This window comes from Panicum virgatum, chromosome 1N (assembly GCF_016808335.1).
Source record: "Panicum virgatum strain AP13 chromosome 1N, P.virgatum_v5, whole genome shotgun sequence".
In the NCBI taxonomy this organism is placed as follows: Eukaryota; Viridiplantae; Streptophyta; class Magnoliopsida; order Poales; family Poaceae; genus Panicum; species Panicum virgatum.
In genome coordinates, this window is record NC_053145.1 from 35,072,409 (window position 1) to 35,096,592 (window position 24,184).

Sequence of the window (24,184 nt, forward strand, 5' to 3'; positions counted from 1 at the left end):
AAGTTTACAATACATAAATTGCATAGTGCATATGAAAGCCCAACTTCAATCTAATAAACAATGTCTATGTATATCACGTAGTACTTAATAAGTAACAAAGATATGATGAAAATGCAAGGAGAAGTAAAGGAGACCTCTCATTCCACTCAAAAAGTATATTCTTTCAACCCTTTGATAGTACGGATACTAAAAAGCTATAAATACTATCTCATTAGACTACAAATAACCTTGTTTTTCAACTAAAATGTAATTTTAGCCTATCAAATGATCTTAGATTTGAGTGTGTTCCGGTCATATTTGCTTAGAAAAACACCTAGTTTTTTATCATATTTTTCCCATTTTTTTACAATTTTTTAATTTTTTTCAAATTTAAAACGAAAAATTCTGAAAATTTCCGTAATTCCATTTCCCGGTTACTACTGGAAACGGAATATATTCCGGTTTACCGGACGGAATTCGTCGGAAAGTTTAACCCTGCCTTCCACACGACCTGACGAACAGGATCAGAGGCGGCGAGGGGGAACAGAAACAGAGTGCAGAAAGAGAACCACGGTGTGTGTCTGTCGTCTGCCCTTTGTTTTGTAATTAATATTTATATTTGGAAGCAAAGATTTCAAAATTTCAAAATAACACTCGGATGATATTGTTTTAAGATGTAGACAACGTGCGTGATGAAATAGTTTGGACACGCCCTCAAAAAACAAACGTTTTGACACTGCTCAGGACATCAAAGAATCTGGAAGAAATCTGGGATCACTTTTCGAACAAATTCACATAATTTGACAAGAAAAAAAAGAGTAAACAGTTCCTGAACCAGAAGGAGCGGGGCGCTTTTTAGAACAAATCCGCATACAATTTGACAAGAAAAAGAAACGCACTCGTGGTGGAGTCGGAGCAACGATTGGTTGGTTAGCTTTAGCATGCTTGGTCGTGACATCTGTTTTGCCAACCGAGAGTCATTGGATTTTTTTATTTTTAATACGAAATAATACCGTAATTATGCAATAATATCCGGGATCTGTAAAATTTCAAAAGTAGACCTCAATCGTCTGCTCGGTGGACAAAATTTGATTTTCGTCATATTTCATAAGGCTTTCTTACATACCTTTTCAAATTCTTTTTTTTGTATAGCTCTGACTCTGTTTGTTTCATGGGTCTTTTGCATAAGTCCCTGGGTCTTATGAGTCTAAAAACCCAAACAGTAGAGTCTAAAAGACTCTAAAAAATGATTGGAGTCTAAAAAATAAAAAAAACCCTCTTCAGGAGCTTTTTGGGTCTAAAAGATCCAAATTCCAGCCTACCCCTGCGGACCCCACCCCTCCCCACCACCACCACCACTGTCACCCGTTCACCCCCTCCTCTGCGCCTCCTCCCCGGCATGCCGCTCGCCGCCGACGCCGCTCGCGCAAGCCGCCCGCGCAAGGTCTCGCCGCCGCGCCCGAACCCTAGATCTACGCCGCAGCCGCCGCCGCCCCTGCCCCCGCCGTCCCCGCCCGCGCAAGGCCCCGCTGCCGGCGAACAGGCTTCCCTTGCCCCCCTCCTGCTTCTCCTCCACGGCGAACTGGCGCCCGCGGCGCGCAGGACGGCGGTCGTGCACATGCGCGCGGCGCGGCGCGGGCGAGTGCGCGCGGTGCCGGCGGCTGGCCGCGGTGGGGGGGGGGGGAGCGCGCCGCGGAGCGCCGCGGGCAGCAGCGGCGAGCGCGCGCGGCCTCCCTCTCCAACGAGTGGACCCGAGGTGTCGGCGGCTCGGCCTGCGACGTCGTTGCTCCACAGTGTGGATGCAAGCCGATGCGGATGCTGCGGCGCTCCTCTTCGGCGGAGATGCAGGGCAGCGCAACCCGGTGCACGGATGCATGTGACGCTCCTCCCTGGTGCGGATGCGGACCGCCCCTCCCCATCGCAGAAGCATGCCGGAGCTCCTCCCTGGCGCGGCAGGCTACAGGCGCAGCGGCCTCTCCGTCGGAGGGCACCCCGACGAGGATCACCGGCGCTCTCCATCGCAGGTGATGCCCAGCGGCCCTGCCGACGCGGATGCCGATTCTGCTCCGTCAGTCCCTAGAGAAAGCAAATGCCCTTCATTTACTGTACATACAGGGGTATTTTTGTACTTTGTCAACTTCATTAAATGACCTTTAGTCCCTCTAGTCTCTGAAACCAAACAGGATAGGGCTAAATATTTTAGACCAGGGACTTTTAGTAGCCCAGAGACTTTTAGAAACCAAACAGGACCTCGGTTACTTCATCTGGAAGAGCTCTTGGACTAGGTAATTAGAAGAATTCCTAGATTTGCAACTCTTTCTCTCATTGATACGAAAAAGAAAGGAAGAAGCTAAGTCCCCACAGAGGTATTGGTTCGAGTCCAATTCATTCAGTTCAGAAGGACTTCATTCAATCGAAGTTTAGATTGGAGCTATCACTAATAGACAGATGGGGATTGTTTGTAACAAAGTGTCTGTATAGCAAGGGCTCTTTAAACTTTATCCTATGGAATAGGCCACTTTTGCATTTTTGAACTACTGGTTAGGTCATCAATCACCTTTGTTTGATGTTTACTCTGGCTCTGAGTGGTTAGAAGATCAGCAGCTAACCTATTTTCATTTCTAACTTACCACCTGTATCTCCGGAAATGAAAACCAACTCTCGGTGGATTAGTTCCTCGAGGAAAAGCCTGGTAATAGCTACCATCCGTCAATTCAATCCAAGCAAGGGCAGGGCCAAACCTAATAGTGGATTAGCTTACCTATTGTCTTGCAAAATAAAGGTTAGTGCTATGGTCCCCTATTGTTTGATCCATGTCAATCAACTTACCGCCATTGACCGGGGGGGGGGGCGTTGTTGACAATCTGATGAGCGAGATCATAACATGTGAACAACAAACCACACCGATAGGTTGATAGTTTCATTGGTACGTGTTGACATCCAAAATTGGCAAATACCGAGTTTGCTGGTCAATCTGGGCGAACCGGCCAGAATGGTCCTATAAACTGGTCAGACCAGTCTAGGTAACTTTGTTAAAATGCCAATTGGACAATATCATTGCGTAGATCTTGTCGAGACGATCGAAATGCATATGTAGAACGTCCAATTTGGAGTCCGGATGAGGAAATTATGCCTCCCGGAAGAACTGCACCTCGGTCAGACCAGTCAGACCGGTCCGAAATAGCCAATCCGAGTTAGGAGTTGTATTTTAACACGGGATTTGTTAGGGTTATGACTCCTAATGAGTGAAGACCTCCCCAACCTATATATATGATGGGCCACGGCCGATTGAGGTAATCCCAATCGAATCAATACATTTACCCTTTACTTTTTATCTCCAAACTCTACCTTTTCCAACCCCTTACTGTTCTTCGCTCGTCTCTACGGCGTTCGAGGGAGTTCTGGGTGGCCTACCGACTCCAGGACAACCCTAGATCTGCGAGCTCTAACGGGGTCCCTCCCGAGCTCGTGGTTTTAGGTTTTTGCGGCATCTCTGCCTCAAGCGGTCTCACCGGTCTGAAGAACTGATCCGACCGGCCTGCGCAGGACCTCGCTGGTGAGGATCGTTTGTGATCCGCGCATGCTAGCGCTTTCGTGTGTTGACCAAATTTGCATCAACATATTTTGGTGACTCTGCTGGGGAAGAAGAAATCTTCATCGGCAGCCATGGCCGATGATATGATAGATGCATCTAAGATCGACCCCGAGGACATCATTGATGCTGAGTACGACGACATACCTGTGGAGCGCCGCAAGCAATTCGAGGCCCAACTTAAGAAGGAGCAAGAAGAGGCCACAAGGAGATTGCTTGCATACTACGAGAGGACTCAGCAAGGCGTGGTCCAGAAGGAAGAATTCAACATGCCGACGTTCCCATCTACAGCAACAAGCGAAGTAATCACTCCATTTCCTGATCTGGTTAAACAACTTGTGTACACCATAGGAGATAGGATTGGTGATTCAAATAAACGTACAAATGATCTATTGCGCAATCTTGTCGATCAAGTGCGAGGTTTGGGTGAGGGGGAAGTCGTGGATCATAGTTATTCTATTGAAACCCTTAACCCTAGTTTATCGACAGCATCTGCATTTATATCACAACCATTGAATAGTATGCCACCGAACTATTTCATTGGGCAGTCGCTGCCACCACGTTCGGCCCTACCAAACATGGCCGAACCGGTCAGACCGGTTCCACCGACCGGTCAGACCGGTGTGGCGGTGGCCAGCCTGGCAACACCAACACCGTTTGCATCATTTCCTTGTTCGGCTGGCCCTAGCCGAATGAATGAATTGGCAAATTTTGATTCCTCATATACTACTGTAGCATGCAGTGTGCCTCCTATTTTTCCACGAGGATCGGATGTCCATCATGGGCCCATTCCAGACGATGTGCATAATGATTTGTTAAGGCGTGCACCCGTTAGTTCTGTACAGACGATGACACAAACTGATCCTATCACACATCATTTAGCTTCAACGCACAAGCATCTACAAGTAGAAATTACAAAGCCGATCTTGCAGGAGATCTGGCTAATGTGTTTAAAACCAAACTCAGAGTGGATATGGGAAGATCTCATTTATATCAAAAACCGTATTCTGATGACTTTGATTTGGTTTCTTATCCTGTTGGCTGGTGTGTTCCTAGTTTTATAAAATTTAGCGGTGATGATAATAGAACAACTTGGGAACACATTAGTCAATATGTGGCTCAACTTTAGAACAACTTGGGAACACATTAGTCAATATGTGGCTCAACTTGGAGAGGCTTCTAGCGACGCTTTGCGAGTTCGCTTGATTTCTTTGTCTTTGACTGGAACTGCTTTCTCTTGATTTTCTTCATTGCCTTCAAATTCGGTCCACTCTTGGAACAAATTAGAACAAAAATTCCATGATCACTTTTATAGTGGAGTCAATGAAGCGAAATTGACAGATTTGACATCGGTTAGACATGGTAGAGATGAGTCTATCCATGATTGCTTTACAAGATTTAAAGATGTAAAAAACCGATGTTTCAATTTGTCAATTTCTAAAAGAGATTTGACTGGTTTGGCTCTTGGTGGTTTATGCTCTCACTTTAAAGAAAAGCTTGAGGGTTATACTTATTTTTCGATTAATCAACTTCAAGTTGCAGCTTTTGGCCAAGAGTGCAGATTTAAATGGGCCAAAGAAACTTGTGAATCTCATCAGTCCAATATACATGTTGATTGTGAATCTGATAATTCGGACGATGGGAGAAAGGGAGTTTATGTTGCTGAGCATGTATGGTCTTTTGAGGCTATACCTTATTCTTGTTCATCACTTGAGCCGATTAAAAACAATCGGCGAGAAGAAGCTCGTTTTACTTTTGATGTTTCTAAGTGTGATCGCATATTTGATGAATTGCTTAGAGATGGGAACATCAAGTTGTCTCATGCCATACCGCCGCTTGAGGAGTTAAAGCGGCGTGCATATTGCAAGTGGCATAATTCTTTTTCTCATGCGACTAATGATTGCAATATTTTCCGTTGACAAATACAATCGGCCATTAATGAAGGTCGATTAGCTTTGCATGAGATGCAAGTTGACAAAGTGCCGTTCACTCTTCACGCTATTGATATGAACAATGCTAAGGTACTCATTCGGCCGGAGCAAGCCGAAGGAGCTAAAAGAAAGAATGTGATCATTGGTGAAGAAAGGCCGAAGAATGTTAATGACAAAATTCTGGCCAGGGAAGTGGTACTAGAAAAGACTCCAGATGGCAAGGAGTCATTGAAAATTACTTTGAAAGCTTCAAGACCCGGGGGGCAAGCTAGTTCCTCGCAGAACTCGAGTCAGCCTATCACTCAGGCTCGACAGGTCAGACCGACCTCATCGACTGGTCGGACCGGTTATCCCTAGGGCCGACACAAAACATTCAAGCCCAAGTGCTCAGAAGTGGATATTGGAAGGTGAATGAGTCAAAGGTGCAAGGAGTCGTGAAGCAGAAGCTCACCTTTGATCAGTTGCTAAACAAGTACACAAAGGCCATTCCGAAAGCTCGGCCGTTAAAAAAGAGACCAAGGTCACCTCTGCATCAAGGCAAATATGCATCTCCTAGAGGAGAATTTAGCAAGCGCAGAGGAGATGTCACCACCTTGTTCCCTCCTCAAAAGGTGTATTATACTATGCCATGGGCACCGCAGGTATCAGATTCTTCTTGCCCAACGTGGGAGCACGAAGGGATTTGGATGCAATGCTATCCGATGCCGCATCCACCATCTCACAAGAGGGAAGGAAACTTCAGAAGACCTGTGTTTGACACCTTAGCATGACCGGTGCATGACCAATCGGGATATCACCGATCAGGACAGAGGCAACAGCCTGCACCGGTCAGACCGGCTACCACCGATCGGTCAGACCGGTCCCATCAGGGACCAGGTCAATCTCATTCTCTAAGATAGGTGTATCGTGTCAAGGAGAATAAAAAAGAGGTACAGTCCACTGCTAATTCAGAGAAGATCAAAGCCGATGCTGTTCTGCAGATCGGCAATATCAAGGTGGCTGTCAATGAGGCGGGCATAAGACCGATGGTTCTTCGTAAATCGATTGATACTTCTGTCCAGAGGCCGATCGTAGCTGATGATCATGAGGCCAGCAGCGACAACACTACAACATCGAAGTACTTTCAACCAAGATGGTGTCCATCTGGGTTGACTCGTACTCAAAAGAGGAAGCTGCAGCGTCTACGATGTCAAGAGAAGAAGGGACAAGAGGCCGAAAAGGTGAAGGTTGGACAACTTAACAAATGCAGGCCCATCATCCCTCAGAGCAAGGTGTGGTGGGTCAAGTCAGCTGACCAACCAGCAGGACCGGTTGGACCGCCCTTACCGACCGGTCTGACTGGTACAGCCGACTGGTCTGACCGCCCTGACCAACCGGGCAGACCGGTCTAGCGTGTAGTTGAGCAGAAAGCCGAATCAGAAACACCCATTTCGGCTCCTTGCAATGGAGAAATACTACTGGCGCCTTTGGTACAAGATGATAAGGAGCTAGTGGATCATGAAGCTACACCAAGAATGCGGCAACGCGGAGCTCAACGAGACTTTAGTGCTCAGGGGGCAGAAAATCGGCAAATGGTAATTTACCTCGTGAAGTTTCTATTCAATAGATCAGTTTGCAAATGGTTCTCAAGGCTTTGATTATGAAGTCTTGAACTAGTTCAAGAATTTAATATTAGTAAATAAAGTCGAATTAGAAGTTTTTCAATTCGAGCTAGAAAGTTTGCAAACCGCCAGTAAGAAAAATGTAGAGATACTTTAAATCAATAAGCATCAGGTCATCATGTTAAAAATATATTTTCATGCTAAAGACCGATGTTTAATTATGCATGGGGGCACATCATGAACAAACCGGTCTTAATGCCCTTGACACTTATCTGACCGGTTGGGCTGCTATTCCGGCTATTGAGGTTTCATAACTTATTGAGGCCGAGGTTAGTAGTTAAAAAGCTTGTTGTTGGACTTTTGCATAATCTAAGAAATATTGGAAGACAAGGTGAGAACAAATCAGAAAGGTTCAAGCGTAATCTGGTTATCATCCAATCAAGATATTGCAGTGATCGATTGACTTTATAGCAATTTGGTCATGTTATACGTCCACAATAGCTTGCAAGTGTGAGAATTATTTTAATTAGTGTTTCAAGAGTTTACAACCGAGGTAATATGTACTCAGGCTTGGTTTACTCACACAAGATGCATTAATGGTATGGAGCAGGACAGAAGTAAAGATATTGTGCAAGAATCAAATGATATGGCCGATATACACAATCGCCCTTGGAAGAAAGACATGATTGGCGTAGGTGATTCTCATTGTTTCAGTGCAATTGGGCTTTGAGATATGTTTCTTGGTACGCAAGCTTTACCAAGAAACAGGGGGCATATGTTGACATCCAAAATTGGTAAATACCGAGTTTGCTGGTCAATCTAGGCGAACCGGTCAGACCGGTCCTATAAACGGTCAGACTGGTCTGGGTAACTTTGTCAAAATGCCAATTGGACTACACCATTGCGTAGATCTCGTCGAGACGATCGAAATGCATATATAGAATGTCCAATTTGGAGTCCAGATGAGGAAATTATGCCTTCCGGAAATTTGGAGTCCAATTTCTTCGCTCGTCTCTACGGCGTTCAAGGGCGTTCTGGGTGGTCTGCCGACTTCAAGACAACCCTAGATCTGCGAGCTCTGACGGAGTCCCTCCCGAGCTCGTGGTTTTAGGTTTTTGCGGCATCTCTGCCTCAAGCGGTCTCACCGGTCTGAAGAACTTGTCTGACCGGCCTGCACAGGACTTCGCTGGTGAGAATCGTTTGCGATCCGCGCATGCTAGCGCTTTCGTGTGTTGACCAGATTTGCGTCAACAGTACGGCACTAGAAGTGAAGCGATCTTTCGGGCCGAAAAGGAGGCCTTTTTCTGATGCGTAAGCTACCGTAAAATGAATGAAGGAAAAATGCCGGAATTGTAGTTCACAAGTGAAGCCTCCCATGAGTGAGTAGTTGGGTGGTATATGAAAAATGGGTCAGTTATAAACTAATCCATCTTTTACGGATGATTAAGACTTCCTTCCCTACAAATAGAATGTTCTTTGACAAGAAAACCGTCTAGCACCTGTAGCTGGCTTGCTTCACGTCCCGCTGTTTGCTTACGAGTTTGGTAGCGAGCCAAGGCAGATGTGCCGGGTATCAGCTTTACCCCTCATCATTCTTTGAGAATTATAAGGACCCATTCCGGTAGTGCAAAAATGTGCTGCACTGCCTTTACTACCAAGCTCTAAGTAATAGAAAATCAAACCAACTATCTAATTGAGCATCAATCTTAGGAATTTTCTCCTCACGGAGAGAGATCACAATGCTTGGCACCGGATTCTGAAGCTCCAGTACCGAAGAAACCAAAAGTCCCTCTCTTGAGTTTTCCATGAGCGAGGACTTACGTTCATTTTATCTTCTTTTAAAACTCGGTTCCTGCTTCATGCAAGCGAGTTGCAGCCTGTAACTAGAAACTGAGGATGAGTTTTTGGAGTTAACTCACCCTCACGAGATCGCGACCCTTTATCCCGTCCATTGTAACACGTGTGTCGCCCAGAGCATAAGGGGCATGATAACTTGGTCTCACCCTCTCCTTCCTCCGGCTTAACACCGGCGGTCTATTGAAGCCTATTAATTAGCTGTAGTCCAGTAGGGTGCCTAGCGGAGGTCCTGAATTCTTGTCTCTCGAAGGCATGACATACTAATACGAGACACATACTTGAATACTAGTGACATATTAGAGGAAAGAAGATTATTGGAATTCACTCAACGATTGCCTTTGGGTCCATAACTCCTCCATAGTCCATACATGGTCTTACGACTTTGCGGAGACTTGTGTTTTTGGTAATCAGTCGTCCGGACCTAGTCACTGCGACTCCTTTTTACTTATTATTATTATTATTATTATTATTATTAGAAATATGTACCAGTTTCCTGAAACTAACAAATAGGTTTATAGCTTTGACCGACTTCAGTACAAACCTCTTCTTAGTCTGATACCTCTCCATTCTTTAGCATAGCATAGTATCAACATGATCTACCCACAAACGGATATTTACCCATCACAATACCGACCTTAACATAAACAACCCTTTAGGAGTTACTAGCATATATGCATGTATGTTGCTACGAGTAATACAATAGACCTACGTAATACCATTAACTTTGTGTTCATTCACTTCATTATAGACCGTGCAATGATCATGCAAGACACTGATTGTTGATGTTCATGTTGGGATTCAGATTGATTTGTTCGGGTTTCTATTAGGATTCAAATTGATTTGTTCGGGTTTTGACTAAATTTTCGATTGACGGACCAAGGAAACATTGGCTATTTTACAAATAGTAGAGATAGAGATAAGAAAATTATGGTTGTACTACGAACAGAGGTGGTATAAGTATCGGATATGTATAGTTATTCGTTAATTCGTAAGATCGATCGAGTCGTGATTTAGTGTGCAATGCATCTATCAAAATGTAGGCCACACATCGTGATTGATTCCCATCGATCGATCATACATATCCCCGTTACCGAGCAGAGATGAAGATTGAAATTCTTATCGACCCTTTGACTTAGCTCATCTATAGGAGGAGCACTCTCTCGTGAGAAGGATTTACCAAAAAGAAAAGAAAAACTATAGCTAATAATTAAGAACAGTAGTTAGAGTTTATTTTGACGATAATTTTGGGCCCCTCGAATCTTTTCAAAAGAATTCTTGAATCAGACGTACTTTGTAGTCTTGATAATGTCGGTCGATCAACGCTGTCCAGTCCAACAGGGATCACGAACGACGACATACTCCTTGCCTGAATAAAGCTACTACACTACTATGATGGAGATATTCAGACAACAAAAGAACATTCACCGCACTGATGATGACTCTGTGAATGCTAGAAAACGCATGATATATAAGTAGCAGCTATATACTACTAATTCAAGCCAGGTGATCGATCGAGATGAGCCAACGCATATGCATCTGGACGACGAGTCGTCGTAGTCGCTGAGACTACGACGGCAGATACGTCTCGCGCAACGGGCCGGGACCGACTCGATACGCATGCCGCCGCCGACCGCCACCGTCCGAGGAATAAAGCTGGCGGGCCGGCCGGCCACCATCGAATCTAGCTAGCTGCTATATGTGGTGCGTGCTCATCAGTTTTCAAAAGATGCTATCAGGTTCGTTCTTATTAAAAAGATGCAGCAACCAGGTAACGTAGTAGCTAGTATATATTATTATCATATGTAGAGCAGATATGCAACAGTGGCAAAGCACGTGGGCAACTAGCGGTTATATTATATATATAGGTTATTATCCACGTGCGTTGCTACGGATAAAATTGATATAAATATCAGATACGTATAGCTGTCTATGCGTTAATTTGTAAAGATCTACCTAATCAAGTCATAGATGGAGAACTTACCCGACTCGTATATGGGATGGACTAAGGCTCACATATCAATGACACAAGACAGATCAAACCAAAAAATTAGATAGAAACTTTACTCGCTTTAGAAAGAGATATAGAGTTATCGGAGCTTAATTATTATCTCATTGGATTCTATTCAATTATCCTATCCTAAGGTCTCTTCGCCAAGAGCTCTCCAATCTCTTATGCATTCTTATTAGACTACCATAACACTGATATAATAAACTTACATAATACCATTAATGTCACATAACCGCCTAAATTAAACCGGTTTAAGTGTGCTAACTATCATTTTAAGCGTTAATCAAATTACAGCGCACTTAAAACGGTGTAATCCGACAGCCTGTTGAGTTAAGGATCGAAAACACTGGATGTCTCGCACGAAAGCGAGCACATATAATAACAAGCATACAGAGGTTTTGAAACTCAAATTATCAAGCAGAGAGTTACAAAAGGTTTAAAGTAATTATCAAAGTTCAAGAAGCAGCAGAATTTAAATAAAAGCTTGGTTTGAAAACAACGTTATCTACGAAGTCGTGAGGATGTCACATCGAGCCCACCGATATAAATTCTGGTCAGCTTCCACCAACAGCAGCTACCTGAAAATAAGGTAACAACAAATCCTGAGTATACTAATATTCAGCAAGATTTACCCTACTAATGGTATATACTTAGCCGACTCCTAAACATGCAAGGCTCTTTGGCTCTGTAGTTCGTTTGCTGAAAAGTCACTAGTACTGGATCCTTACTTTCAATATTTTAGCCCAAATTGAGTTATTAGCTATAAATTAGGTTTACCTACTTCTCTAGAGCAAACATGGTTGAACATAATATCTTATCAGAGAAACACAATCATAAGTCCAACTTCCATCTTTCTGTCATTTCCATCTTTACTACGATGCGACGCATTGACCAAGGCTCTCATATCCGCGAGTCACGGCGAATCGATCCGATTTAACTTTGCAAGGTGGACCTAACTCACACGCCAAGTGCAACCGCGTCGGGACACACCGAGCAACTGTTCCCATAATTACCTCGAAGTCTGACTCACGTCCGCAAACACTCGGATGATGAGTCCCACACGTGCAAACACTCGGTGAACCCGTGGACGACTCAGATGATGAGTCCCACACGTGCAAACACTCGGTGAACCCGTGGACGACAACATCATCCGCGCCTCACCCCCACGCCAGAGTAGCGGGTAGAGAGTCAGAATTCATTGCAATTAGGTAATTAGCTTATCGGTTTCGACTACCTCCTACTTCCGGCATATGGTTAGTACTGTTCAATCCTCAGTGAAAGGGCCAACAACGGTACGGTCCTCAATCGACACAGGCAGAGGTTTAATTTCCTTAATGTCATGATCATGTCCAAATCCTCTCCGCCTAGTCTCCATTTTCATTCTCATAGGATTCTTTCTTAAAAACCTTCTTAAGTAACAAACCCTATGTCTCGCGGGTGACAGGAAATCACCTGTCTTCTACCGGATCTTAATTAAGCGTAGCAGTTCTATCGATCCAACATATTAGTAAGACACTGGGTAAAAGAGATTATGCATCTATGGTTCCAATCAATTCCTTGAACGTAAATGCACAATACTTTAGATATAACATGACATAACTAAAAGTAAGGGATATGCTCTGGGGCTTGCCTGTGATAACACTAAACCAGTGTTAGTATTAATAAAGTATTGGGTCCTTCCGACTTTGGGTCGGTTCTTCAATTTCTCCAGCTGGTCTTCTCTTCAGGATACGTCCAGTAACTTCGTCTTGTGGATTCAGCTTCCAATCGTCTTCCGGTTCCACGCGTTGCACATCTAGCGTACCTAGATGATATGCAATGATGCAAGTGCATGAACTTAAGGAAAATACCACATGATGCATTTAAAAGGCATACAAGGCATAAGGTCACAATTGCATGGATATTGATGGTGCACTGCTATGCAATGCGATTACAAAGAAAGACAAGACTGGGCAATCATTTATCAAGTATACACAACAAACAAGCTCAAATGAAAAACAGTTCGGGGCTGCAACATGAGAGTTCATTGAACTCATTAGTGTGAAGTTTTTCCTTACAAAAAGCATTACTAGACTTGCTTTATAAAAGTTAAGCCACATAGTAAAGTAGGAAGGGTTAGAATAGAACTTTATTTAACTAGCAAGCAAAAGTAAGCATGAGAGCACACTAAGGCCATTTAGCTTAACAAGCCAACATAAGCAAGGTACATAAGACAAGCAACAATCTGGTAGCATGACATACATATGAATCAATGATATTGTTGAGATTACACATGCATACAAGAATTAACTAGCAACAATTATAAAAGAAAAGACCATAGCTAGGAACTAATCAAAAGCAAAAACCTAACTTGCAGACATGATCTAGCAACAAAACTTTACCAGGTTAACATGATATTGATAAGGCATGCTACAGAATTTTTCCAACATTTATTGATAACAGAAAGTATTTAAATTAGCCTCAACATGACAAACTAAACAAATAAAGATCTAAAAACATGCACATAGATTCTAGACATGAAATTTTTACGATGAACTAGACATGCAAAGAGTAAGCTACTGTATAAATTTCATAATTTTTAGAACACCAGAACTGTAGATACAAAATAAGCAAGCTTAAACGAGCATTGAACATGATTAAATCAATACATCACAGAAACAGTAACTATACAGCAGGTTTAATATTTTTCTTAGGTACTACATGATGAAACAAAGCCAACCCAACTAGTTTCATATTTTTATCATGCTCCTAACTCCACAGAAAAAGTTATCAAACACCACATTTTATGGTTCTACCATATAGAGGATTAAAAGATGCCGCTAACAAAACTGATTTTGTATTTTTAACATTTTTCTACAATTTACAATGGATTTTTAAAGTTTCAGCAAATTTTTCGAAAAAGACCCTTCGGGGCACTATTCATACGAGTCTATGGTTGTGCACTTAGCCCCCTGGGTTCGTCCCTATTGTTGCCTGGAGTCTCTGGTCGCGATTTCTAACAGAGGAGCATGGGAAAGCTACAATTCCGGTGACGAGGGTGCTTCCCGGCAGCGAGGAAGGGGTGGAGGAGCACGAGGAACTCGAGAGCTACTTCTAGGTGCGCTCGGTTGGAGCTGGGGTGGCTGGAGGAGGGCCCGCGGCAGAAGCAGGGGCTTGACGGTGGTGGTGGCGGCATGGGGCGGCGCTCCGGCGAGGAAGGGCAGTGGTGACTGGGCTGGGAAGCTTCTTGAGGAGGTGGGCAGGCGATTCCCGGGGTTGTTTTGGGCGGGGAGAGGGCGGAAAGACGAGCTCGACGGCGAGCTACCCGCGGCGGCGACCATGGCGGCAGCGGAAGGTGCTCAGGCGGGCGAGGGCGAGCGGGAACGGACCGGTGAGGATCAGTGGGAGGAGGGAGAGCTTCCTGGGGGCGCGGTTGCGGCAGCGGAGGGCCTGAGAAGGAACCTCCACGGCGAGCTGCGGCACGCTGAGCGACGGGGAGGTGAGCTCGGGCTCTGGCTCTGAGAAGCGAGAGTGGAGAGGCCAAATTGGATTTTACTCGCGAGTGGATCGGGACGGCTTGAGCAGTGACGGATTTGGCCGGGGCGCGTGGCCACGGCGCGCCCGCCTTCGACGCGCGGCCCGCTGCAATGCGTGCTGCTCGGCGCGCTACCAGTCGGACCGGCCGGGTCGGACCGGTCAGGGCTGAGCCAAAACCAAGTTTGGACAATAATTGTTCAAAATTTTTATATTGAAACTTAAATTTTGGCCAAAACAAAAGTTGTAGAGGAAGAATAAATCTACAAAATTGGTATTGAACAAAACTTAATTGAGGCTTGGATTTAGGGAGAAAAACTTGATCAAACGCTAAAGACATACTTAAGTTACGATTAGCAACCAAAACACGAAATTAACTTTATACTCTTTCACTTCTTGTACAGACCATTTCGTAATCATGGGAGGCATTCATTGTCTGTATTCTTATTATGAGGCACTCATTGTCTGGATTCTAATTAGAATTCCAATTAATTTATCCGGACTCCAATTAGAATTCTGATATAATTGATTTGTCTAGTTCCGATTAGAATTACAATTTAGAATTACAATTGACGAACCAAGGAAACCTTGATTTAGAAATAGTAAAGTAGAGATAAGACATTTAACAATTTATCTCACGTCAACAAGACATATATCAGCTCCCTTGATCTTTTCGCTACTAGAGATTCTAAATTTTTTAAATAGTATATAATTAATCTAAACCGTCCTATATTTATATAGGAATCCTTATCAAATATTTGTATAACCTAGTATTATCAAACATTTGTATAACCTAATATTATGCACTGTGAAAGAGCTCAAAAACAAATATCACAAGTGCTGTCTTTAGCATTTCCACACTGAAAGGTACAGAAGACAAACATGAAAGAGGTGAAAGCAAATTTGGAGTCTCCGATGGAACAACATCAAAAGTATGGTCAGAGGACATTCATCTCCTTCGCTGATCCAGCTGGGCTTCAAGGTTCTTGCTATCTCGAGTCCACAACAGTGCCTTCGGGAAGAGCAGACAGGTGCACCAGCGGAACATGAGATTTCAGGGTTATGTCGGAGCCAGTGATCTTCGCCTCCTTAGCTCTGTTCAGCACCATCCTCACCTCATTAGCAAGCTCAATTATCGCATCATCTTCATGGCCTGCAGAGGCACGTCAAAAACTCAGAACCCTTTGGTAAGGATGGAACCATAAGAACTGAACTTCGTGGATAAAACCATGTTTAGAGAAATTGATGAATGTTAGGCATCGTTCGAGAAAAAAATGAATGCTAAGAAGTGCTTAGCCAAATAAAACTACAATAAAAGGGAGCCTCCCGTACTTATGCTGGCCAGTGCCTTCTCCATGGAGAACAGGTAATCCCTATTATAGCCATTGGGGCCATTGGCTGTAGCAATTTGTCTGCCATTGCAAACAAGAGAACATGTCAGACAAAATGCTTGATGATGTACTTGTCGCACCTGTCTTGCCATAAAAACAATAAGGGAGTGCAATGTCCTACCTTGCCATATCCTTCAAAGGGGCAGGACCAAGATAGTACTTGTTGCCGATTGGATCAGGTGTGGATACAAAACTGCATGAAAATCAAGCTTTGTGAGTTCCCGAGAAATTTAACACAGAATTGACATTTTTGGGTTCGTATTCTTACACTAGCACGTTTGTCACAGCTGGCTTCAGAGAATCTCCTTCCTGACATTTCGCCAAGGGACAATGAGAGTTTTGAAAGGAAAGGCAAATTAATGCACATAAATGAATAATACCTTGAAGAAGTCAACAGATATCTTCTGGTCATACTCACACTCTCTTCTCTCCAAGTACTGAAATGTGAAAAATAGATTTTCAGTGTAAACCTAACCCAAAATATCTTGGGTTTTTTTTTCCCTTTTGGACTGCAAAACACACTGGGATAATGCACTGCACCTGCATTGCTTTCTGCTCTTTGTCTATACCACCCTTGACGCAATATGCGATACCCCACTACAAACAATTATATTATATCAACTGTTAATACAAGTTACATAAGAAAATCAGAATGGGAATACTAAATTACATCACTCCAATTTTAAGAATATGATATGGATAAAAAAAGTCATACTTATCAGAATCATAAAACTAGAACAAGAATCAGGCATTTTTACTTTGCAAGAAACTGTATCTATACATTCAGGACTAAAATGCAGAACAAGTCTTTCACAGAAGTGTGGAGCAAACTAGCATACAAACAGGTAAAGCATGATCACTGAATAGGTTTATAGCCTCTTGGATGTGTCAATGTCAGATATACAAGTGCTGAGTCTGTTACTGGAGTTCAGCTTATGTGTGGTTGAACAAGCCAATATTTTTGAACAACTGGTACAAAGATATGAATCAAATAAGACATGAGGCTCAGGACAGTGCAAGAAACTGCATGTTGGAACATAATTGGGTGGCCCACAACAAAATCAGGATCCAGAACTGCATTTCAGAGAGCTTAAGTGAATTAAATCTGTTGCCAAGAGAAAACTAAATTTCAGAGAACTTAGGTGAATTCAATCTGTTGCCAAGAGGCAACAGTCCATGTTGAAATCTGTTGCCAAGAGAATACTAGATTTCAGAGAACTTAAGTGAATTCAATCTGTTGCCAAGAGGCAACAGTTCATGTTGAAATCTGTTGCCAAGAGAATACTAGATTTCATAGAACTTAAGTGAATTCAATCTGTTGCCAAGAGGGAACAGTCCATATTGAAATCTGTTGCCAAGAGAATACTAGATTTCAGAGAACTCGAGTGAATTCAATCTGTTGCCAAGAGGCAACAGTCCATGTTGAAATCTGTTGCCAAGAGAAAGCTGGAGTTTAGAAAACTTATGTGAATTAAATCACAGGTGGCAATTAGAGGTGGTCATTGGCACTAATGCCCTTTCACATATAAAAATTTATGTCTGGCCCTTTTTAGCCCAATCCTTAAAATTTATAGGCTAAATGTTTAGGCTGTTTACCAAGCCTAACTGTAATGCATCATAATACCATAAAGAGGCAACATGTAAATGCTGATTACAATATTGCATTAGTTTTCCCCCATTTTAAACCAAGTAAAATGAGAAGTCATTTTGTTTCATAGTCCAACAGAAACAGTGACATTTCGGAGAATTCAGCCAATGATTTATTTCTCCATCTGATTTTCCAAATCAACCATTTTCCAGCATAAGTGCCACTCATTGGACACAATTGCAATACAAGATGCATCTCCTGAAGGAAGTGGCCTACTCTAGAATGCCATTGCAAGTACACAGTCACAATTGGTAAGAAAGATAATCCATCTCTGCAACAAGAATATTGAACAACGGGCAAATAAACAGAAAGTGTTCTCTTACGCAGATGGCCTCCTCGTCGGTTTCAAGCGTGCAGGTCCTCGCCGGGTGCTCTGGTGTGCCTCTATGGTCAATGCATGCTGTAGAAAGAAAAACAAAGTAGGCGTCATAAACCTTGAGGTTCAGGTCAAAGAGGCGCCACCATAAAAAAAAATTACAGGTGCTGGTCAACTAGGATTGCCAATCAGGCGCGTGCAAGCATCCATACCAAGGTTGAAGGTGCGCTTGTAGCCCTTGATGAAGCCAAGGATCTTGTCGTCGAAGTCGAAGCCGGGGTTCCAGATCAGGGACCCGTAGCCGAAGACCCAGAGCACCATCCTGTGTAGCTTCTTGTTTATGCGATGTCCCTGCAACAAACGAAAACAGAGTCATCAGATTCACAGTCCCAATCCCAAATCCCAACCATGGTGCTACCGCAAGAACCCTCCGACAATGTCCGCGTCGCAGTCAATCCCTGACACCCCAAACCCCTACTTGGCAACCGACCAAGAGAGAACAAACGCTTGCTCCGGCAAGCATCCGTGGAGACACCAAATCCGGCCGCCGCCGCCGCCGCCGCATTACGCGACCGCTGGCACTACCCCCCACCCACCCAAAGTTAGAGGAGGGCCGGGTGCAGGAATCGCCTCACCTCGGAGGAAGCGGCGGCAAGAACGGCGCGCTGATTGGGCACGGGCGGGCGGTAAGGAGGAGGTAGGATCTGCGACTTCAGGGGTCTCCTCGGCCTCCCCCGTCCCGAGCCCCCGGCGCGGCTCGGTCTTGCTGCCTCGTCTGCCCTCCTCCTCGCCGCCCTTGCCTGCGCGGGGATTCGGAGAGGAGCGAGAGAGGGGGGAGGAAAAGCCGGTGGCGCGAGGACGGCCAGCATTTATAACACGCCACGCCAGCACACCAACTTGGTCCCGGTCACGGGCTCACGTCGCGGCGAGCGAGGGGATGACAGGATGAGGATCGCGGAGCAGGATGCCCAGGAATCAGGACGGTGGCGGCGGGTGGCCTGTGGCTGGGGCTGGTGGTCGCCGGCACGTGACGCCGCCCGCGCGCGTGGCCGCTTCTCCGGCCGTTTTCCACGGGATCTCGCAGGGACACGAGCCCCCCCCTGTGTTTTTTCCCCGCGTGGCGGGGCACGCACGTGAGCGGGGGCATGGGGCGCGGGTACGGACGGTGGGAGGTTGGGCGAGCGAGGGTTCACCACCCCACCGGCGCGCGTCGCTGGTTTGACGACCTGCGCGGGGGCGCGATGGATCTGGACGGGGTTGTGTGCCGGGTGAGGGGAGGGAGGGCGAGTTCAATGGACGGGGGGCTCTTTCTTGCTCATCGGGGGGTTGAGGCCGGCCACGCCTGTTCCATCACATGTCGACCGTGTCAAAGTCAAACCGTGAGTAGAGTACAAAGATGGCATTTGAGGAGCGCAGCTGTTTCAATAAAGCTAGTTTCTCCAACAACTTGGCTAAACTTGTTTTGTTATGTAAAAATGAAAAATTAATCGTAAAACAGAGATCCAACAGACTTTCTATTTGACTTGCTTCTCTATGTGACTAGCTATCCCCCCTCCCGCTAGCAATGTATGTCGAGCAGGTTGGACTCGCTATCAGCCCATCGCACGCGCGCCAGGCAATTTCCTGCACGCCCTCCTGCCGCCCTTCTTCTACCTTGCGCTGTCACCGTCGCGCCGTGGCCTCTCCCGTACGCAGTCGCCGTCACACCCTATCCCGTATGCACAACCTGCCATCGTTGTGCGTGCCGAGGTCCCGCCCTGCTGCCGTCGCCCTCGGCCGGTTTCGCGCCCTGCCGCTGTCGCTGTCGCTGTCGCTGTCGCTGTCGGCTCGCTTCACCGTCACGGAGGCATGAGTGGCGGCGCATCGGCCAAAGCGGCGTGGCGCGCTTGCGGAGGTGGCGGCGGGTCTGAGGAAGCAGGAGGTGGAGCTGGATTGGGCGGGGTTGTGGAGGCATGGGCGGCGGCACACCTGCTCGAAGAGGATGACGGACGAACGGAAGAAAGAAAAAAGGAATCGGCAAATTTGAGTAGGATATGGAGAGTTAAATAGCGAGTCTGTTGGTTTTCCAATACCCTAAAAAGCTTTCTATATTTTTAGAACCCTTTGAAAAAGTCTAAATTTGACTAGAATTATACCTAAGCTGTTGGAGATGTTACGTTGAAAAAAATCACTTGTTGGAGCTTCCTTAGCAGAGCTTTTGGAATGGCTCCATGGACACTTTACCTAAAGCTGTATGAAAGAAGCATTTTAGAAACGGGTTTATGCACCAAGCACCCTCTATAGCCGGAAACAAATTACACTACGTGGACCGTGGAGGAGTCAAATATACAGGCTCAGCCTCTTTAAATTCATTCATGAAAAAAGAGAGAAATCGTTTCGCCAAATATTTTTCAAAATGGCTTCACCTCCACCAGAGAAGTTGCTTCACCAAAGGAGCCATAACCACAATCATTTTTGGAGAAGTCGCAGTCGTGCCAAATGGGCTCTTTGTTTAAGAGGTCTTATGTCAGCGAGGGATTATATTCTGTGCTAAATTATACACATTTTAGATTTTTCAAATACATAGTTTTTACTATGCACATAAAAATACACTATATTTTAATACATATCAAAGCCTATATATTTGAATATGTCAAAATATTTGGAACTGGGGGAGTATTTAACTGGTTTCCTTTACAACCATTGCTCGGAGTTTCTAAGTTTATTAAATTTATTACTTGGGTCTCTAAGAATTCTTGTTTTTAATCTGGGGCATTTGCATTTTTTATTTTGAAAATAATTGGCACTCTTGTTGTCTCTTTTCACCCTTATAGTGTTTCTCCCAACCATGAATTCTCTTTTATACCTTTTTAAATACAATATATATAGCATGTTATGAGCATTAGATGTAAAAGGGTAACAGAAATACCCATGGCTAATAATATGACAAAATGTTGACTTGAACCGATAGGTGCTCACAACATGTGAATCAGTCGTAGGTGGTGATGTCATGCATACCCTTTGTCCTCAAAATATGACGTGTGGTACTAGTATTGGACTCTTCATCCCGTCATATACTTCAATGCTTATGTTGACACCGGATTTTGTCAGTAAATCCGATGTATTCTGAAGTTTGGAGATCGTTGGCTATTTACATATATCGGCAGGGACACATGCGAGCAGATATGCATGTTGAGGATCGACAAGTTTGGACTGTCCAAAGAGGCAATCAGGTATGATCCGAATAAAGAAAGGGCCATTGGCTATCGGCCGAAATTTACAGTGCTGATATCATCACGGGAGCAGGCCGATCAAAATAAAAGGATAAAATGTTTTATTTGAAAGAAATCAGCCGATGAAGTAAAGGAAGCCCGATGGACAACAGGCCACTGCCGATGGAATCAAAGATTTTCTAGTTGGGATTTACACGTGAAAGCCAGGAAAGATGGTTAGAATAAAGAAAGTTGTGATTAGCATCATGGCCGGATTATTTTATTGAGGGAAGGTTCTCATGCGTGGAGAACTGAAGGAGTCCAGATTAGTCACGCACATGTGTCTCGGACAGAGAGCCTCATGGCAAGAACTCTACGGAAGGGAAATTAGAGTCCATGTATTTTAATATTTATTTTGGTTTAGATATTTCTTTCTTAGCAAGTTATGTACGTCGTAGACATCAAGGTATAAATATACACTCCCTGACTATTGTAAAAGGCTTATCACACGATCAATCAACAAACTCTATGTTTTACCTGCAATTTACTTTATTGTCGGCGGCTTCGCTATTTTTTTCTGCAAGTTTTTTCGAGTTGATCAAGGACGCCTTACATTCGAGCGACTTGATCTGCTGGTAAATTTTCTTTTATCGAGTAAATCTGAGCTTTAGCTTCCGGGCGTATCGCTGTTGCTTCGTTCAGATCTATTCAAAATTTATTGAATATTATCTAGGCTTTGATCTCTGGCGCATCGCTGTTTTCTCGTCTAGATTTATTCACAATTTATCGATATCTGCTAGCTCTATAAGTTTTACCTGTTGTTTTAGCTTTTATCGATATCTATCCAGCTTGAAATACTTTTGATCGGCCGCTTATCGTATTAATTTATTCGAATCATTATATAGCCGATTAGATCTATTCCATGTGTATAGCATTATTTAGGTTACACATTCGTAGCCTTTATACCGCTCCTTGCGCACATCGGCTGACCTAGCTGATCGTCTGGTTGAAATCGGCTGATCTAGCCGATTTGTCGCTCTCTATATCGGCAGTGCTTGCCAATTCGGCCTGTGAGGGATATTCGGAAATCCAGCCGATAACCCTCGAATTTAATGTTTACCCTATTTCCTTGTCAATTACAGATCAAATTGATTGGCACGCTTGGTTTACTTTCTGAAACTTGGCGAACAATTGCCTTCGGATTCCAGTGTGTTGATTTTTGCGTCAACACATCTTTTGGCACGCTCGGTGGACCCGACGATATCATCATGAGTTTCCCAACGGAGATGTTCGAGCAAGCTATGAAACAAGCAATGATCAACTGGACTAACAGCCTAGCGAATACGGCGAATAATACAGTCAAACGTGCGGATGCTGGTAAAATTGTTCATCAGTTCGATTATCACATCTCACAGCCGATGGTTTTTCAGCATCAAATATCGGCTTAGACAAGCGATTATCAGTATTATGCATCGGCTCCGCAGCCGATGGCCTGTCAGCAACCATAGCTAACAGTTCAACAGCCACAATCTGTGATTCAGCAACCATGGCCGATGGTTTATCGGTTAGAACAGCCAACAAGCTATCAGCTACAGATGTTGACCCCTTCACTGATGAGTTATCAACCACAATAGTTAGACGGTTACCAACCACAGGCATCGGCTTATCAGCCGATGAGTTATCAACCGTTGATGGCCATTCCACTACAATCAAATTATTATCTGCCACAGACGTCGGTTTGTCATACGACTTGTCAACTTCAACAATTAAGTGTGCAACAGCTGATTGTAGAGTCGCCAATTGTACAATATCCGATCGTGCAACAACTTCAACCAGATAGTTGTCAGCCGATTATGCAACAATCGGAGCCAATAATCCATCAGCAGTATATTGCGAACAGCCAGTGTCGGGTACCACAATTAGGGTGTCCCTAATTGTCGCCTTCACATGGGCCCGGGCTCGGGGGGCTCCTCGCACACCATGGTTCAAAACCACACCCTCGAATAAATCGACAACCATCACTTATGAAGCTCCACGCGTAAACCGAACCCACCGCTATTAGCGTACGTCCCCCTAACAGCTAAAGGTGAACGCCAGATCGCCGTACCAGCACTAAGAGTGCCGGGGCCGGCTGAAAAAGTGCCGATGCCGGCTGAAAAAGACGCTGGACGGCCATCCCAGTAGAGCTACCCAGCGGGACAACGTTTATAGCCCTTGGACGAGCACAAACTCTCCTCCAAGGCCTCGGGGGCTACACCCGCGGGTGCGCTGACGCGCCCCCGCGAAGGTGACTTCACACATATTCGAGGGTCGTGACTCTATATACACCCCTATACCCTCGGTAATCCTCCCCGCAGAGGAGAAAGGGAACTTTATTGTTCAAATGCAAGCAAAGATTACAAAGGGTCACCGGCGCGAAGCCATCGAAAGATACAAACACCTTGCCACCTATGTGGCAATTTTCCCTGTCTTGGGGAGGAGCGAGCGACGAAGAAAGGCACCAAGCCCCTAGCTGACGCAGCGGCGAGGCTGCTAGGGATGCGAGAAGCGGCCCCCAGACCTCACGGGTCCAGCGGGACGCTCTCCTCGCAAGCCTTCTTCTAGCGTCTCCTCCACCGAAGACCACGCGGGGGGTCAAGCTGGCGGACAGCGCCCTCCGCACCGTCTCCCCGAGAGCAACCTTGTCGCCGGGGGGGACGATGCGAAAAACAGCCGCCGGACCTGGCGCCAGCGCCCCGGTCAGGCGTCTCCATCCCCCTTCAGGCTAGGGGACATTGCAGGAGCAGGACCCCACGGGCCCAATGCTCTTCCGCTGATCCCACTGAAGCTGAGGGATGGTGCGCACGCCCACTCCGGTCTTCTCCAACCGCTCGCAAGCATTCTTCTAGCACCAAAAGCCTAAAAAAGCCAGGCCACCCCATCTGGGGGGCGGTCACAAAAAGGCAAAGGAAACATTACAAGAATTGGGCAATGCTGGAAGAAAGGGCTGGGAGGTTGGAGAGGAAAGGGAACCCCACGATCCCTATTTATAGCTGCGCCAGGCGTAAAGCTTCAAGCCTGTTGAAGAGCGGTGGCTTGTATCGCCCGTGACGACACAGCGCACCACGAGCGAAAGATATCCTCGGTCCCTGCATCGAGACACGACCGAACGAAATAA

General features: G+C 45.1%; 1 protein-coding gene across 1 annotated transcript; it reads right to left on the reverse strand.

Moving 5' to 3' along the window:
* Positions 1-15,254: 15,254 nt before the first annotated feature.
* Positions 15,255-19,109, reverse strand: LOC120655690 (gamma-glutamylcyclotransferase 2-2-like). The gene is made up of 9 exons (XM_039933633.1): positions 18,472-19,109; positions 18,049-18,187; positions 17,844-17,920; positions 16,413-16,469; positions 16,253-16,309; positions 16,141-16,181; positions 15,994-16,065; positions 15,814-15,893; positions 15,255-15,634 (listed from the first exon to the last, which is right to left on the reverse strand). Exons 1-9 carry the CDS (start codon positions 18,703-18,705, stop codon positions 15,471-15,473), a joined length of 921 nt encoding a protein of 306 aa, XP_039789567.1. The 5' UTR covers positions 18,706-19,109; the 3' UTR covers positions 15,255-15,470.
* Positions 19,110-24,184: the final 5,075 nt, after the last annotated feature.